Source organism: Crocuta crocuta, unplaced genomic scaffold, assembly GCF_008692635.1.
Source record: "Crocuta crocuta isolate KB4526 unplaced genomic scaffold, BGI_CrCroc_1.0 scaffold88, whole genome shotgun sequence".
In the NCBI taxonomy this organism is placed as follows: domain Eukaryota; kingdom Metazoa; phylum Chordata; class Mammalia; order Carnivora; family Hyaenidae; genus Crocuta; species Crocuta crocuta.
In genome coordinates, this window is record NW_027532420.1 from 682,945 (window position 1) to 700,066 (window position 17,122).

General features: G+C 38.3%; 2 protein-coding genes across 3 annotated transcripts in view; one reads left to right on the forward strand and one right to left on the reverse strand.

The window, feature by feature from the left end:
* Positions 1–794, forward strand: part of WDR17 (WD repeat domain 17) — a 77,998-nt gene extending 77,204 nt beyond the window's left edge. For both annotated transcript variants that reach the window (XM_077779064.1, XM_077779063.1), the window contains exon 30: positions 521–794. In XM_077779064.1, coding sequence (XP_077635190.1) covers positions 521–640 — 120 coding nt within the window. In that variant the 3' untranslated portion in view covers positions 641–794. The remainder of the gene's footprint in view (positions 1–520) is intronic.
* A 4,846-nt stretch (positions 795–5,640) lies between these two features.
* Positions 5,641–16,780, reverse strand: SPATA4 (spermatogenesis associated 4). Its single transcript, XM_077779060.1, has 6 exons — positions 16,761–16,780; positions 16,291–16,420; positions 15,805–15,923; positions 15,480–15,700; positions 8,680–8,796; positions 5,641–5,854 (listed from the first exon to the last, which is right to left on the reverse strand). The coding sequence occupies exons 1-6, from the start codon at positions 16,778–16,780 to the stop codon at positions 5,748–5,750; spliced, it is 714 nt and encodes a 237-aa protein (XP_077635186.1). The 3' UTR covers positions 5,641–5,747.
* Positions 16,781–17,122: the final 342 nt, after the last annotated feature.

A 17,122-nucleotide genomic window follows, 5' to 3' on the forward strand; every position in this document is an offset into this window, starting at 1 on the left:
GTAAATCATGTGATTGACATGATTTTAAATAATGTAGACACATATATAGCAACATGTTCTTCATCTGGAGAGCAAGTTCGGAGCTCTGGTTTAAATAATCTCCCTAGCTGTATTGATATAGGCTCTCTGATTAAAACAAAGTATATTTAATTCTATGCTAGGCATATATGCCCTTATAAAATGTTTACTTTGTATTAATAGATTAACAATACCTGTTGTTATTGGTAGTACTACAATACCTGTAGTATCGTTATTGAATACTACTGTCTTCAAAGAATTTAAATTATAAAACTGAATCCTATTTTGAAAGACATCAGGGCATATATTGTTAAGATATTTTAAAATTTCACTATATTAGTAGAAGTTCAAAAAAATCTAATTTTTTTCATATTTTAAAATTTCCCATTAGCTTTGTCTAAATATTACGAGTAGTTTTGTATCCGAGGGATTCTGTTTCTGGAAGTCTAGAAACATGTTGCAAATTTATAATCCCCTCTTGTCTCCTCACTTCTGTGTGCAGGGCCCCGTATTTTTCCTCGAAGATGGGAAATCTACTATCTCATTGAATGACGCTTTGATGTGGGCAAAGGTGAACCCATTCTCACCTTTAGGGACTGGAATACGACTCAACCCATTTTGACAGAAGGTTTTTCTCTCTGTTTTTTTCAAAGACCTTTCATGGGTTAGTATTACCTTAATCTTTGTTGTCCAAAAACCAAAGGTTGAGGGAGGAAGAGGAGGTGACTTTATTCATTAACTTCAAAAAATAAAATGTTTATGTAATTTCAAGGAAACATAGGTGTATTCTTTATAAAACAGAGTAGCCATATTTGGGAGAAAGACAATATTTAAACTATAAAAGACCAAAAAATCTAAAAGAGCACATTGAAGTTTCACAAAGCATAATTTTTGAAGATTATATTTTTGAAACTTTGAAACATATAAAATAATGCAACAGGTAGAATAGTTCTTGACATGTAGTAAGTACTTAATGAATATTGGAATATCAACATGTCGGTAAGGGACATATGACCAGTCTTCAAGTTAACAAGCACCTGTATTGTCCTCTACAAAACATAGAGTAAATCACTGGTTTTAGTTCATATTTAATAGTTTCCCGTTATGAGTTTATTATGTATCAATAAATGGATATGGAGTCATAATACTTGAGTTTTATGTTTTTAAAAAGGAAGGCATTACCAGCTTTTATAACTGAAATTAAATGTCCAGTTATAAAGGGCTAGGTTATGTAGGCATAACAAAAATTGACAAGTGAAAAACACAAATGCAGTTAAATTCTGTCTCAAAATTTACCTTTGATGATAATTGACTATTTTAAAAGGTATTTGATATGTATGGATATTAGTTTTGATTAATGCATTTAATATTTACAGTAATCGCTAATCGATTTATATGAACTCTTTCTATAACATAATTTATTTGATAAAATTAGTTTCAAATAAATTTCTATAAGTAAGTAGAACATTAGTTAAAATTTGGGGTATATTATAAATTCAAGTTTTTAAAATATTTATTAAAAGACTAAAACTATTGGGGCGCCTGGGTGGCTCTGTCAGTTAGGCGTCTGACTCTTGATTTTGGCTCAGGTCATGGTTTCATGGTTGTGAGATCAAGCCGCATGTTGGGTTCTGTGTTTGGTTCTGTGTCCAGCTCAGCGCTGGGCGTAGGTCCTGCTTCACATTCTCCCTCCCTTTCCCTCGGCCCCTCCCCTGCTACGCTACTTCTCTTTCAAAATATTAAAGTTAAAAAAAAAGAGAGTAAAACTTAAATTTTTTTTTTCAACGTTTATTTACTTTTGAGAGACAGAGAGACAGAGCATGAGCTGGGGAGGGGCAGACGGAGAGGGAGACACAGAATCCGAAGCAGCTCCAGGCTCCGAGCTGTCAACACAGAGCCTGACACGGGGCTCAAACCCACGAACTATGAGATCATGACCTGAGCTGAAGTGGGATACTTAACCGACTGAGCCACCCAGGCGCCCCAAGAGTAAAAACCATTTTTAAAAATATTGAGGCATGACTACCAGTATTTCAATTGTATTAGAATTCTGACTTTGAGGTCAATGAAATTAATGCATTACCAGGAACAAGAATACTTTGGTACTCGAGCTGTTTCATTGGATTCATAATATAGATGTTTTTGACCAACTAAAGAGTGAGCTTATATAAATAGAATAATTGCGTTTTTTATTCTATTTAAACCTGTTGCATTGAAAGTATTTTAAAAGTTTTCTTAAACATGCTTCTAAAACAGAAAACAACATATATTAGGTACTGTCTACCGCATTAGCTACTTCTGACTCCTCAAAAAGACTTTACAGGCCTAAATTCTATTTTGTAAAAAAGATTTCATTAACACTGTGGAAGAGAATATATGTGACTCATTGATAGTGAGAAGTATTTTCTTAAATCCATAGTGCTATGTGTAACTCAAATATTTTTAGGTGGGAAGATTTTTAATTAGCATATATGTAGTAAATCCTTTCACATAAAAATGGCAGTTGAAATCCTCCTATAATTTCTCTTTGTTTTAAAATAGATTAAGAAGCCTATCTTTTGTGCTTTAAAACTAGTTTGAAAGAAAAGATACCATTGAGTTTGAGTTATACACAGATAAATAATTATTTCCTTCTTCTGTATTTTAAATGAGGGCAGGAAAATGATATTTTATGTACAGACTATGAAAAAATGTAACTCTTTAGCACATGAACACAATAGAGGAGGAACCAAATTTGTGTCTGAAATCTAAATTGAATTGTTTCAAATATAATTCTTTTACTCTTTGACTTCTATAATGTCCTGTAATTTTGTAATATTAATTGTAACTATTCTTCACATAATTATAAATGTCATTTGACCATGCAAATCTGCATTTATTGTGCCTTAATATGAAAAACAAAGCAATCCTTTAAATTTATAAAAGGGTTTCCATTGTTAGATTTCATATGCATGAAAACTCAAATAATATTAGCTTATTTTACTATAAGAAGATGTCTATATTAGTGGTAACATGGACAAATTGTTTTGCAAGTATATGTATGCTTTTAGGAAAGAAGTCTCCTTGGATAATGGTTTTAAAAGCATTGGAAAAATATTTTGCCTATAACAAGTATACCGGGTGGTTAACAAAATTGCAATATCACAATGAGTTCTATCTTGTGAAAATATTATTTTTATGTCAATCAAAATTGATATATGTGTGTATACGTATACATATACATATACATACATGATTTTTCTATGAAATCACCCAGAGGTGTCCAGGAACATGGCTGCATTAAAGCAATGACTTGTATTTTGTTGTCCTTAAAATAGGAAAATTGACCCTTCTTCAGGCTTGAGTCAAAAGGCATTCTGAATCTAGTAAAAGCCTCACTAATTGTTTATAAAATTTTGGGTTTCATATTTAGTGTAGCAGTAATATAGAAGATATAATTGTGGTCAACTCTAATAAGTGCTTATTGTACGATCTCTTTGAAACATTTCTTCCTAAATAATTGAAAAAAGTGCTCTTCTGCTGAATTTAATTAACCATCTGACTGTGCTGTGATAGGGCATGTAGTTATCTAGATCTGTCTGTCTGTCTGTATTTCAGGTCCCCTAAATTTCAGTAAGCACTGCAGTTAAAACCAGATCAGATATAGTTAACTGCTAAGATGAGCATCAGTCTTGTCCCCATATCCGCCACGGAGAGAACACGGTCTCTCATAAATGTTGGTGCAGAGTCATCAGAGGTGTGAAGGGCTGAGCTTGTCCATTCGCGTTATTACTTTACTTGGAAACCTAGAAAAATCACTTCTTTAGACTCTTCAGGAAGATGATTCTCCACTTGTAAGAAACACTGAGTACAGTAAGCCCCCCGAACTAGTGTAAAAGGGGAAAAGCTCACTCATGAATACAAGCAGCGAATCACAGAGGCTCCTGTTCCCCGATAAGCATTGTACCAACTGATTGAAAAGGTTCTGCCCCTATTGGAGCTGCTGTTGCTCCTACAAAGCTCCTTGATTCCTTCTGCCAAAGATCCTTGGTGACGTAAATGGCCTTCTTAAGATACACCTGTAGTGTTGGCCTCTCTTAATTCAGCTCATCTTTAAGAAGCTGTTGAAGTTGCCTACTTAGGCCATACCTGCTACCTTCATGTGGTCACTATGAAGTGAAGTGTACAGTCTGGTTCATACTTCCCGCAGCTCTTCAGAGACCTCACAGGCCTCCTGGGAACTTACCATGGGCCGTGAGTGGTCAGCTTTTTCAGGAGATTGAACAGAGAGTCAAGGGAACAATTAAGAAATGTTTTATACAACTCTTTACCCAAATCTAAATCCTTTTCTCTGGGTCTTTTCCCCGGCTGAGGGTCAGAAGACTGGCTTCTATAACCCTTGCCTAAGGAACTATATTTTATGGGTTAAAACTTATTTTCACAATTTTCTACTTTGGACCTGTACCATTAGAATGCAAGGTAACAGGTGAGTAACCTGTAGCTGGTTAAGAACTGCAAACTGTTTTCCCTTTATCTCAGATAAAAATAGATTCTACACACACTCCTGAGAAGTAGCACTATTTCATCAGGGCTCTCTTTAATTTCTTTTACTAAATATTACCTGCCAAAAAGGGGAAATTAAACATGGAAGTCTTTGGAGATAGCAATTCTAATAAAGCCATGCCTTCAGCAGTGCGGAGCAATGGACAGAGTTTTGGGGGACATGGGCGTGTGCGCTGCGGGACCCAGCGTTAGTAATGCTCATCTTGGAAGTCACATGAGACTGTTAACGAGAAAGCATAAAAACGTGACTAATTCCAGTTGAAGAAAATTTCCCAAATGTGAGTGTAAAATTATAAGAATGCATGAAAGGTCATCCGTCTTTCAGGATATCGGTCAGCTCTGATTTCCCTCCAGTAAGATTCTGGGAAGTGGCAACAACCAGTAGAAATTTTTTTATTTTTTATTTATTTTTTAAAATGTTAATGTTTATTATTGAGAGACAGAGAGAGACAGAGCATGAGCTGGGGAGGGGCAGAGAGAAAGACAGACACAGAATCTGAAGCAGGCTCCAGGCTCCGAGCTGTCAGCACAGAGCCCAGCACGGGGCTTGAACCCACAAACTGCGAGATCATGACCTGAGCTGAAGTTGGGCACCTAAGCAACTGAGCACCCAGGCGCCCCAGAAATGTTTAAATTGAACTAAACGGTTTGCTAAACAACAAAACCAAGTTCCAAGTGAGGCACAATTTTTCATTTCCCACAACTCCCTATCAACAGGAAGGATGCCTGTTTTTTAAAAATGTTTTAAGTGTGGCTTGTTATGGGGGTGGGCAAGATTGTCTCCAGGCCACTGCATAATCATCATCATCGTTCAGAGGACATTCCTATGAGTACATGTGATGTGTAAATACATATCAGGCAAAGGGGTAGCTCTTTTCTCCTGAGGAAAGCAGAGCAGAGCAGACCCACCACTCCTGCAGAATTGAGGAGAAAAAACTTGCCTGTCACAGTGAGTTATGTTTCACTGTGCCTTTTAAAATGATTCTTGCGCCTTCTCTGTTGATTTTGCATTTTCAACAGTACCGGGCACAGACGGTTCTTGAATTGAATTGGAAAAAGAAACCATGCTCGGCAGCCGAATTACAGATAAGACATCGCTTTAATTTACTTATATACCCACGACTAGTTAATCCGACCCTCTAGTATGACAGGACTGTTCAAAGCCTTCAGACACGTGCTTTTCAAGGTTACGTTTTCGTGTTTTTGAAAAGGTTCATAGCAGATTCAAAAGAATGTTTTCGAGCTTGTTTCATGTGAATTCCTCTAAGTGAATTGCTGGCAGGACCTGTATTTCCTGGCATATTTAAATAAACAACGTTAGAATCAGTTTGTGGTTATTAAATATTTGCACAGTGATCAGTGTTTCTAACATATTGAACTTGCAGAATGATGGGCAACAGGCTGAGCACAGGGTCACCTGCCTGCCTGGGAAACAGAGTATTTAAAGCATGCATTGTAGTAGCCATAAATAAAAAATCGGAACGCCCCCCACTTCCAAAAGTCATTAGCAGCGCCTAAAATACCCGGGGCTTAGTTTGGTGCATCTGATACTGAATGTGACTCAACTATTTTTAGGTGTTGCTTCAGAAAGCAGCTGAGGCCTAGATTCTAACAGTGCTTGGATTTGGCAAATACACATAATTCGTAGTTCAGTTTCTGGGACTCTAATTGCACCAAAGCATCCACACTGGCTGGCCTCCAGGTCACTCAGTTCTAATGTGAGGGACCAGTGGCTACTAAAAAATCTGTTTTCTCTCTCTGCCTGTGAGTTCGCTAGATGCTCAGTTTAGGTGTACATAAGACTTAAGTGTTAAAGAAAGAAACAAAGGCAACAACCTGTCTTACAATTAATTTTCATCACCCTGTTTGATAATTAGAAGGTTTTCGGTGAACGGTCTGTGGGTTTGCTGCCATTACGTGCAGTGCAATCTTAGATGGTAAAATAGGATCCTGTTTTATGGCCTAGCTCTGTTCCAGTAACTCCGATTATGTTAGCTGACCTGAACTAATCACTGTTCTTTCAGTAGAAACAACTGAAATGGAATCCCTTGAATTAATTTGGAAAAAATAAAATTTAGCAAAACAGCTCTCTTCCATATAATTATCAAAGTCAGCTGCACACCATTCATTAATTTCCATTGTGCCCAGACGAAGAGGATCCAAGTTTCTGGAGCAGGATTGAGAGAAGTAAACAGAGAAAAAGCACATTTCTTCCCATCCTGATCTGGCCTGTGATGTATCGCATAGCCCATCATCCACTTTGAAAAGGATGGAGAGAGACCACTGGAGTGAGAGGGACTCGTAAAAGAGCATGGAGAGAATTAAAGAGGAGGAGAAGCTATGGATAGCAGTTCCTACTTCATGACACTCGTAAAAAAAAGGACGCCACTCTTCCTGGAGTTCTGATCTGAAATGAGAGCATTATTTTTCTAAAAACTCGTTTGTGACCTTGCAATGTTTCTGAAAGGATAAAGGAAATGAGGAATATTCTTCAGCTATTCAAGTGTCAGTAGCCATCATTTTATATATATGGACACTTTTCATCTGTTTCTTACGCAGGAGGGTCCTGCGTCTCATTCCTCCTTCGGCCTTTACATTGCAGGTCCCAAAGCAAGCAGTCCTGTGCCTTCCCATCCCCAGTCAGGTCCAGGTAGCCAGAAGGGGAAAGAGGCGAGCACGGGAAGCACCAGAGCCCACCTGCAGCCTCCCCCCCGCCCCCCCTTAGCCTCTGCCCCTGCTGGAGATTTCGCCTCGGGCATCACTGTTGGAAGAAGGCTGGGGCAGGTTGCAGGAGAGGATATGTTCGAAAAATCTGAAGGGGAACTATGGATACTTTTTTCTTTTTCATAGAAGCACTGTTATTCACTCCCTTTGAGTTCCGTCATGCTGAGTACCATGCCTCGGGCAAATGATGAGTTAAAGAGGTTTTCGTGGACTGGCCTAATGTCTAGATATTAAAATGTGTGCTCGGAGAAACGGTAGCTGTCCAAGGCCGTTAGCCAAACAAAACTGAATGAGAGTCATGTGTGATCAAATAGAGTTTGTAAAACACTTCCTTCTGTACGTCTCCTTTTTACAGTGCGTAGCAGCATATTAAAGGCTCTGAGAAATCATAAGTTTAAAAGGAGGATTCTGTTAACATTGCTTTTCCAGACCCTATGTAAACAGAGCTCTNCCCCCCCCCCATGAAATCATTTAACACTTTAGGAATCCTGCTTTGTAGGACAGGTCCTCAGATATTTTCCATCAAGGACCCGACAGTAAAAACAAGTATGGACACTCAGTTAAGTTTGAATGTCATATAAACAATCATTTTCATTAAAAGTATGTCCTCAGCATGTCCCCATAATTATCGGCTGTACTGGTTATATCTGTTTTTATTCGCTAAATCTAGAACCTACTTTGTGGGCAGTGACTCGGCCCCACTGCTGTCGTGTAAAAGCAGCCGTAGACACGGCATACACAACAGGCCTGGCTGTGTTCCAGTACGACTTTATGAACGTGGAAATTTGAACTTCATATAATGTTCATGCGTCAGGAAATACTATTTTTCTTATGATATATTGTTTCAGCCATTTAAAAATACAAAAGCCATTCTTACTTGCAGGCTCTACAGAAACAGGGCAGGGAGATTGATTTTTGGCTTATGGGCTCTAGATTGCTTTGCTGCAAGTACTTTCTGAACTCCCAGGATGTAAACAAGGGGCTTCTTGTAATACAGCTAATTGGGAAACTGAGGTAGGCCAGTATCCGTATCTGCCTTAGGACTGGTTCCTCACTCGCTGCTAGAGAATTGAGCTGTGAGCTCTGCCAGTGGGCTTCACCTGTTTCAGACTCACCTCTTTAAAGATGAATCAGAGCTGAAATGGGTCCTTTAGTGGGGAGGGGGTACCCTGGCTTGGAAACCTCCCCAGGGTGACTGGTACTCAGCAGAGTGCACGGCCCTCCCACCTGCGCACAGCGTGGGGACAGAGCAATCCAGTACACGGTTGTAGACTGAATGCCTAGGGCAACACTTTAACTGTTTTAAAATTTCTTAAGGAGCAAAGTAGAGACAAAAATTTCATTTAACAGGTAAAATAGAAAAAAAAAAAAACAGCAACAAGAACAAAAACTCACGTAAGACAGGAGCAACTCCGTCCCTTGAAATCCTGGAATTAAATTTGCACTCAGACACGTGGCTAGGAAGGTGATCGAGAGTAAATTCCCCCACTGTTGGTTTGACCTCAAACCACTCTATAAAATAGGAAAAGAGAAACTGTTAAAAATTCACTTTGGCCAGTGCCAAAGTAAGACACCATAATTTTAAAATGAGGCAAATTCTTTCGACATCTCTTTTATCATATTCCTGAGAGAGGTGTGAATATGAAGATTATTAGCCCTCTCCCCACACTGTTCACATCTTTGATGCACAAAATAGTTGCTCCAAAAAAGTTACTTCAAAAAAATTTTAAAGCTAAAGATACTATCTTTATGTTTCTATTAGTTTTTTGATAAGCTTTTATTCAGTAATAATATGTATACAGAAAAGTGAACAAATTATGTATTTACAGCTTGATGAATTTTTGGAATGAATACACTTGGGGTATCCATCACCCAGATCAAAAGATAATATATTACTAGTACCTGCTTGTCTCTCCCTTACAGTATCCCAAAAAGAAAAGACTGTATTGACTTCTGTCATCCACAGGTTAAATGGTTTTTAATATTTTAAATATTGCTTATATTTCAAATAAGTAAAATGCCGTATCTATTTATTCTGCAAACATGTTTATACTATAAAAAGTGACTTAAAATTATTTCCATGTTTCCCATAATTCTCATTAATTCTATAAGCCTCAGTTTCCCTGTGCTTCTAAAGATCACCTACTCCTCCTCTGCAGCTTGAAGAAGAGTCTAAGGTAATTACTACTCATCAGCCAAACCCTGTTCATGCTAAATACAGCTCTGGTCAGTAACATCCTCAGAACTAAAATTATCACAGTTCATGACTTTGAACTTCAAATCATCAGTCTCAAAGATCAAGACTGGTGATAACAGAACACTACTTAAGAATCCGAGGGTAGAGGTGATCCATGGCTAGTGAGAGAGTGTGCTCAAGGGAGGACAGGAGAGAAACAGGTTAACTCAGTGCAAGGATGGACTTTTAAATAGAAGATTAAATAGAATACTTGTGTTTTGCTCTAGAAATCCCAGCTAGAACTAATGAGTAACAGTGATGATGAGATAGACTAAATATAAGCAAACATTCTGTATAAAAAATAATCGTATCTGATTTGTGCTGTGAGAAATAAAATAACTTGACAAAACTAAAATGCTGAGGTATGGGAGGGGGCTGTCAGCGTTTTAGGGTCCTTATAAGTTGCAGAAAGTCTGCATGTTAAAATTTCTAGAATGGCACTACAAAGAGTAGAAATTAAATATTGTCCCAGTCAGTGTGGGGGTGGGGGGTGGGGGGGAATGGTCTTTACAAAAAATTCAGTCCAAAAGAAGAAAAGATAGGTGAAACAGAAAAAGAATAAATAAAAAGCACAAAATAGCACGATAGATGTGAATGCAAATATAGCAGTAGGCAGTACTACTGAATTCTTAACAGTAAAAGTCACAGTGAATGAAGTAAAGAGGTCCATGCAACAGGACACTTCAGAGAGGATAAAACAGCAGGATTTGTTTTCCAAGTACCAGCACTTGCTGTAAAGCCGCAGTAACTGAGATCATTTGGGTGATGAAGTTGCACACACGTAGACAAAATCAGCTAGGATATATATAGGAAACAGGCCCAGATATACACAGAAACTTAAAAAGTTTCAGACATAAGGATATTACAAATCAGTAGGGGAAGCACAGACTATTCAAAAAATGGTTCTAAGACAGCTTGTTCTCCATTTCAGTTGCAGACAAATTAAGATTTTAAAAGAGGCTTATCAGATATATGCTTTGCAAACATTTTTTCCCATTTTGTAGGTTCCCTTTCCACTCGTTTCCTTTGCTGTGCGGGAAGCATTTTAGTTTGATACAATCCCACATATTTATTTTTGCTTTTGTTGCCTGTGTTTTGGATGTCGTTTCCAAAAATCCATTGCCAATACCATTACTAAGAAGCCTTTTTCCCTGTGTTTTCTTCTAGCAGTTGTATGATTTCAGGTCTTATGTTTAAGTCTTTGAATCCATTTGGATTTGATTTGGGGTTTGAGATAAGGGTCCAATTTCATTCTTCTGCAAGTAGATATCCAATTTTCTAAACATAATTATTTTTTAATGTTTTATTTATTTCTAGGAGAGAGAGAGAGACAGCGTGAGCAGGGGAGGGTCAGAGAGAGAGGGAGTCACAGACTGAAACAGGCTCTAGGCTCTGAGCTGGCAGTCAGTACAGAGCCCGACGCGGGGCCCGAACCCACGAACCGCGAGATCATGACCTAAGCGAAAGTCGGACGCTTAACCAACTAAGCCACCCAGGTGCCCCTTTCTCAACATAATTATTGAGGATATTGTCCTTTTCCTATTGTGCTTTCTTGGCATCCTTATTCAAGATCAGGTAAATGCATGGATTTATTTCTGGGCTCACTGTTCTGTTTCATTGGTTTATAGGTCTGTTTTTATGCCAGTACCTTACTGTCTTAATATAGTTTGAAATCAGGAGGTGTGATGCTTCCAGCCTTGTTCTTCCTTCAGAGAATGACTTTGGGTATCCAGGTTCTTTCATGATTCCAAGTGAATTCAGGATTGTTTTTTCTATTCCTGTAGACTGCCATTGAAATTTTGCAAGCTTGCATTGACTCTATAGATCAATTGGGTAGTATATTTTAGCAATATTCTTCTAATCCATGAACATGGGATGGTTTTCCATTTATCTGTGTCTTCTTCCCTTCATCAGTGTTTTATACTTTATAAGGGAGTAATATCCAAAACATATAAGGAATTCATATAACTCAATACCAGACAAAACAAATAACCCAATTAAAAATGTAGCAAAGGACCTAAGTTGATGTTTCTTAAAATAAGATAGACGAATGGCAAACAGGTATATGAAAAGGTGTTCAGCATCACTAATTATCAATAATCAGGGAAGTGCAATCAAAACCACAATAATATATCATCATACATCTGTCAGAGTGGCTGTTATCAAAAAGGACAAAAGATAAAAAGTGTTTATGAGGATGTGGGAGAAAAGAGAACCCTTCTCCACTGTTGCTGGAATGTAAATTGGTACAGCCATTTTATATGCTTCCACAAATAAAACTAGAGGACATTATGCTAAGAGAAATAAGCCAGACAGTGGAAAAACAAATACCACATTTCCATTTGTATGTGGAATGTAAAGCCAGCCCTTAGAAGCAGAGAGTGAAATGGTAATTTCTAGGGATGGGGTGGAGGGGGACATGAGGAGATGCTGATCAAAGGTGCAGAATCTCAGTTATGCAGGATGGGTAAGTTCTGCAGGTCTAATGTGTGGTGTGGTGACTGCATCTAATAGTGTATTGTGTGCTTGAAATTTGCTAAGAGGGTAGACCGTAAGTGTACTCACTACACAGAGCAAGCAAGCAAGCAAGCAAGAAAAAAAGAAAAGGGAAGCAAGAAAAAAAAATGGCAACCGTGTGAGGAAATTGATACATATTTTTTAATATTTATTTTTGAGAGCAGGAGAGCCTGAGCAGGGGAGGGGCGGGGCGGGCGCAGAAGATCCAAAGCAGGCTCTGGGCTGACAACAGCAAGCCCTGCGTGGGGCTTGAACTCCGGAACCATGAAATCATGACCTGAGCCGAAGTTGAATGCTCAATGGATTGAGCCACCAGGCGCCCTGAAGGTGGATATGTTGGATTGCAGTGGTCATTGAACAATGTATATGTATACCAAAGCATCAAGTTTTACACATTAAATATATAGTTTCTATTTGTCAGTTATACCTCAATAAAGTTGAAAAAAAATTTAAAGTGAAAGGCTAACATAGCAACATTTTTCTAGATATGTCTCCTGAGGCAAGGGAAATAAAAACAAAAACTCTTGGGACTGCATCAAAATTAAAAGCTTCTGTACTGCAAAGCAAACAGTCCACAAAACTAAAAGGCAACCTACTGAATGAGAGAAGATACTTGCAAATGACATATCCAGTAAAGGGTTATTATTCAAAATATATAAAGAACTGATAAAATCAGCACCCAAAAACCAATCCAATTAAAAATGGTCAGAGACATTTCTTCAAAGAAGACATCCAAGTGGCCACCAGAAAGGTGAAAAGATGCTCACTACTACTCATCACCAGGGAAAAGCGAATCAAAAGTACAATGAGATATCACATCTATCAGAATGGCTAAAATAAAAAACACAAGAAACAACAAGCTCCTTGTTGGTAAGGACGTGGAGAAGAAGGAACTCTCTTGCACTGTTGGTGGAAATGCAAACTGGTACAGCCACTCTGGAACACACTATGGAGTTTCCTTGAAAGGTTAAAAGTAGAACTGCCCTACAGTCCAGTAATCACACTAGTAGAGATTTACCCAAAGACTACAAAAATCTAATTCAAAGGGATACATCACTCCAGTGTTTACTGCAGCATTATTTACAAGAGCCAAATTATGGAAACAGCCAAAGCATCCATCTATGGATGAATAGATAAAGACGATAGGTTGTTACTCAACCATAAGAATGAAATCTTACGTTTACAACAACATGGGTGTAGCTAGAGAATATAATGCTAAAGAGAAAGGCAAATAAATACTATATGATATTACTCATGTGGAATTTGAAAAACAAAACAAGCAAAGGGGAAAAAAGATAAGAGGCAAACCAAGAAAAGAGACTCCTAACTACAAACTGATGGTCACCAGAGGGGAGGTGGGTGGGAGGATGGGGGAAATAGATGATAGGGATTAAGGAGTGTGCTTGTGATGAGCACTGGGTGTTGTATGGAAGTATTGAATGACTCAATTGTACACCTGAAACTGATATAACACTGTGTGTTAACTGGAATCAACATTAAAAAAATAAAATGGAAAGGCTAAAACCTTAGTAAATGTAAGTATAGGAGAATATTTTTGTAAGCTCATGATGCCAACAGTATTAATTATGAAGTTTGTGTTTGTTTTTCATTTCTGCCATAACAAGTTACCATCAAGTTGGTGGCTTATGAGCAGCAGCCATCTTTACTCTCACAGTATAGAAGTCCGGGAGCTTCTTTTTAGCGTCTCACCAGGCTGAAATCAAGATGTTAGGAGGGCCTCATCCTTCTGGAAACCCTGGGGATAGATCCTCTCCCGTGCTCTTTCAGGTTGTTGGCAGAATTTGGCTCTTTGCACTTCTAGGTCCAGAACCTCCATCTGGTTGCTGGCTGTCTCTTCCAGTTGTTTGAGGCCCTGTCCTCCCCTTCTCGTGGAGGCTTGAGGCCCTCCCACACCTCAGGCCATTCCTGCTTCTGCTGCATTGCTCTGATGCCACTTGGAGAAAGATCTCTGCCTTTAAGTGCCCATGTGATTAGACTGGACCCCCCTGACTAGTCTAGCATAAACTCCCTATTTCAAGGTCTGCCACTTCTGCGAAGCCTCTTTTGCCATTTAACACAACGGATTCACAGGTTCCAGGCATTGGGGCAGGAAGAGCGTGCGAGCCATTCTGCCTACTACGAGTTTGATAAAACCTACTCAATTAAGAAATACATATGAATGAAGTTAAGAGGAAGATAAGTCGTGTGCATAGACAAACTAGTTTTTAAATCAAGGCTCCAGGCTCCAGGACAGTGGTTACTGTCGGAGGGAAGTGTGGAGAACGCAGCGAGGGCGGGGCACCGGGAGAAGGCAGAGCTATGGGAACTGTTCACATAAAATTCACGTAGACTTGGAGGGATACACAGATGGTTGGTTATCCGTGGTCTTTTTAAAGTTGTACATCTACATTACGTGCATGTGTGATTCACACAAATCACAGCAGAATTGTAATGTTTAAAAACATCCAAAAGAATGTGAACATATTTCACAACAGGATTAATGACCTCAGTTCTTTCTCTACTCACAAATTCATGAGTGAGAGCAAATAAGGAAGAGAAACAAAAAATGATAGGCAGTGGAAGATGAACAGAGCGACAGGATGAAAATGAAAATATCCAACCCACGTTTTGGGTGGACGTTGCAGCTACTGGTCTCCTTTCCTTCCAGAGACTAGAGAGAAAATGTCTCTTTTCTTCAGAAAATGGTGGTTAGAATGAGGGAGAAATCCTAATGACCTATATAGCTGCCTCATTCCCAAATGGTTTGGGTATCACGGTCATGATGAAGCCACCAAGTGTCTGGAGTCAAGGACTATAGGATTCTAAGACCTGAGTGGTGTCCTGAGTTAAGCAGTAGTAAAGCAACAACAATGAAAAGAGAAAGTTCACTATTTTTTTTTTTTTTGGTCCTATTTTGGGACTCTGATGGCTAATGCTTTGGATGCTTGGAGAATGATTTCAGTGATGGCTCTGGGAGGTTGCCGAGGGTTGCCTCCATCTGCCTCACCTTACCAGTCTACGTACCGATGCTGCTACAGGGCAGTCCTGACCCTGGTCTGGACAGCGTCTAGAGTGAATCATGGTAATCTAGGCTTTTCCTACAGTACTTGCATCCTGATAAAGTCTTAAATATTCCCATCCTCTTTAACTTGAAAGGATATTTGAACTTACTTCCCACAAAATTGTATGTGAACATATTCATTCGCGCTCTTCTAAAAAGAGAAGTGTTAATATACTAAGTTAGCCTATACTTTCACTTAAAAAAGTATGACATAAACCACTCCAGTGATAATAAATCATTCCGCTGCTAGCATAAGAGAACCATTTTCCCTTTGAACCAGGGATAGAAAAAGCAGAAGGTCAGCTTTTCTTTCATCGGTACTCTAGCACAGCCTCATTAAGTTGGGAAGAACTCAGTTGACTGTTTCTAAGGAGAACTTACTTGGATTCAGTTTTCTGCTTAATTTTCTTTGCAACATTTGTAAAAGGAAGAGGAACTCTACTTTAAGCTCATTGCTGAGCATGTTGGGATTGCTTTTTATCTCTGATAACCTAATGTTATCTTTAATCAATTTTGAAGCTGTAGACCTAGGAACCAGGGGCAAACGCATCTGGTAACTGTAGTCTGTGAAATTCACCAGGTCGTCCCGGATACTTTTAATTCTGGAAATAGAAAATAAAATACTCTTGATGAGCCACATTTTAGTAATGAGATTTACCAAATGTTCATATTAAGTTGTATCACTAGAAAATTCCAAATGACTTACTCTTTATGTGTTAACAAAGTATAAACCTCTTGTATTAGTATTTCAGGTACTCCGGCTTTGCAGTGAATTGTTCCATGGATTAGCTCTTTAGGTAACTTAAGTCTTTTTCTTGCCAGGAACTTTAATAGTAGAAAGAAGGTGTTTTCATTATAAGACGTTCTGTAAAAATCTTCAATACTATGTATTCACTTTAACCCCCTTTTGTCTCTCAACTATTTAAAAACATTGTTTAATATGTTTATTGAAAGATACTATTATTCAGCAAGAAAATGAGCCATTCTATCCCATTCCAGTTTGTAATGAGTATGCTGAGTTTCATAAGTGACTCATGACAAACTTTAATAACATTCTTTCAATACAAGGAAACAAACTGCCAGCTTTGTGGCACAGCCCCACACAAGTATGTGTAGATATCAACCACATCAGGATTATACCATTTTTTAAAACACAAACTTTTTAACAAAGTATCAGTGACCGCTAATTTACCTTCTCCAACTGTGCCCAGTTATCCAACTTGACTTTCAGAGAAGTTCCATTTTCAAAGGATGTCAATTGAAGATCCCTGGGGTAATATACAGTGAATATTTCTGCAATCAGGAAGCCATTTGAAAAATCCCTGATACATAGTATTAAAGAAATGAAATAAAATGTAGTTACTTTTACAGTTTGTATTATTTTATAATCAATTAACACCAATTTAATATTCCACACTGGCAGCAAATAACTTATAAAATTAGTTTTGTTGGATCATTGCTCTAAGAAGGACCTGCTGTGGAATAGAATTTTGATTAGATACACACCAAAGGCTTTGGTGTTCTTTTTATGAACCCAAACTATTAATTTGAATTGAATTTGCATTTTAACAAGATCCCTAGGTGATTCTGATGCGCACTGAAGATTTCAGGCATGTCTTTATTAAGGAATATTGAAATTAGTAAACCAGAGTCCTTGACTACCAAAAAGTCACCGTCTTCATATTTATGGAAATTAGTTCGCATTCCCAGAGGAGATACTAACTGCCCGTTACGTTCAGGGTGACTGCAGTTAAGCAGCAACTTTTCTCAATCCCTGATTGAAAAAGCCAGATGCCATCCGGACGGTAAACTGATCCCCACGATTATTAATATCCAGCGTCTGTAAAGAAAGAGCCTTGACTATCTTAATATTTTTTTGCAGTCACCAAGGCATTGTATATTAGCTCAAGTCTAAAATGGAATGATTGGTTGAATGGATAAATTAATAAGTGAGTGCTTCATCGTGTGTTTTCCAGGCCCACTCCCTAAAAGGAGAAGGGTGTGTGTGTGTGTGTGTGTGTGTG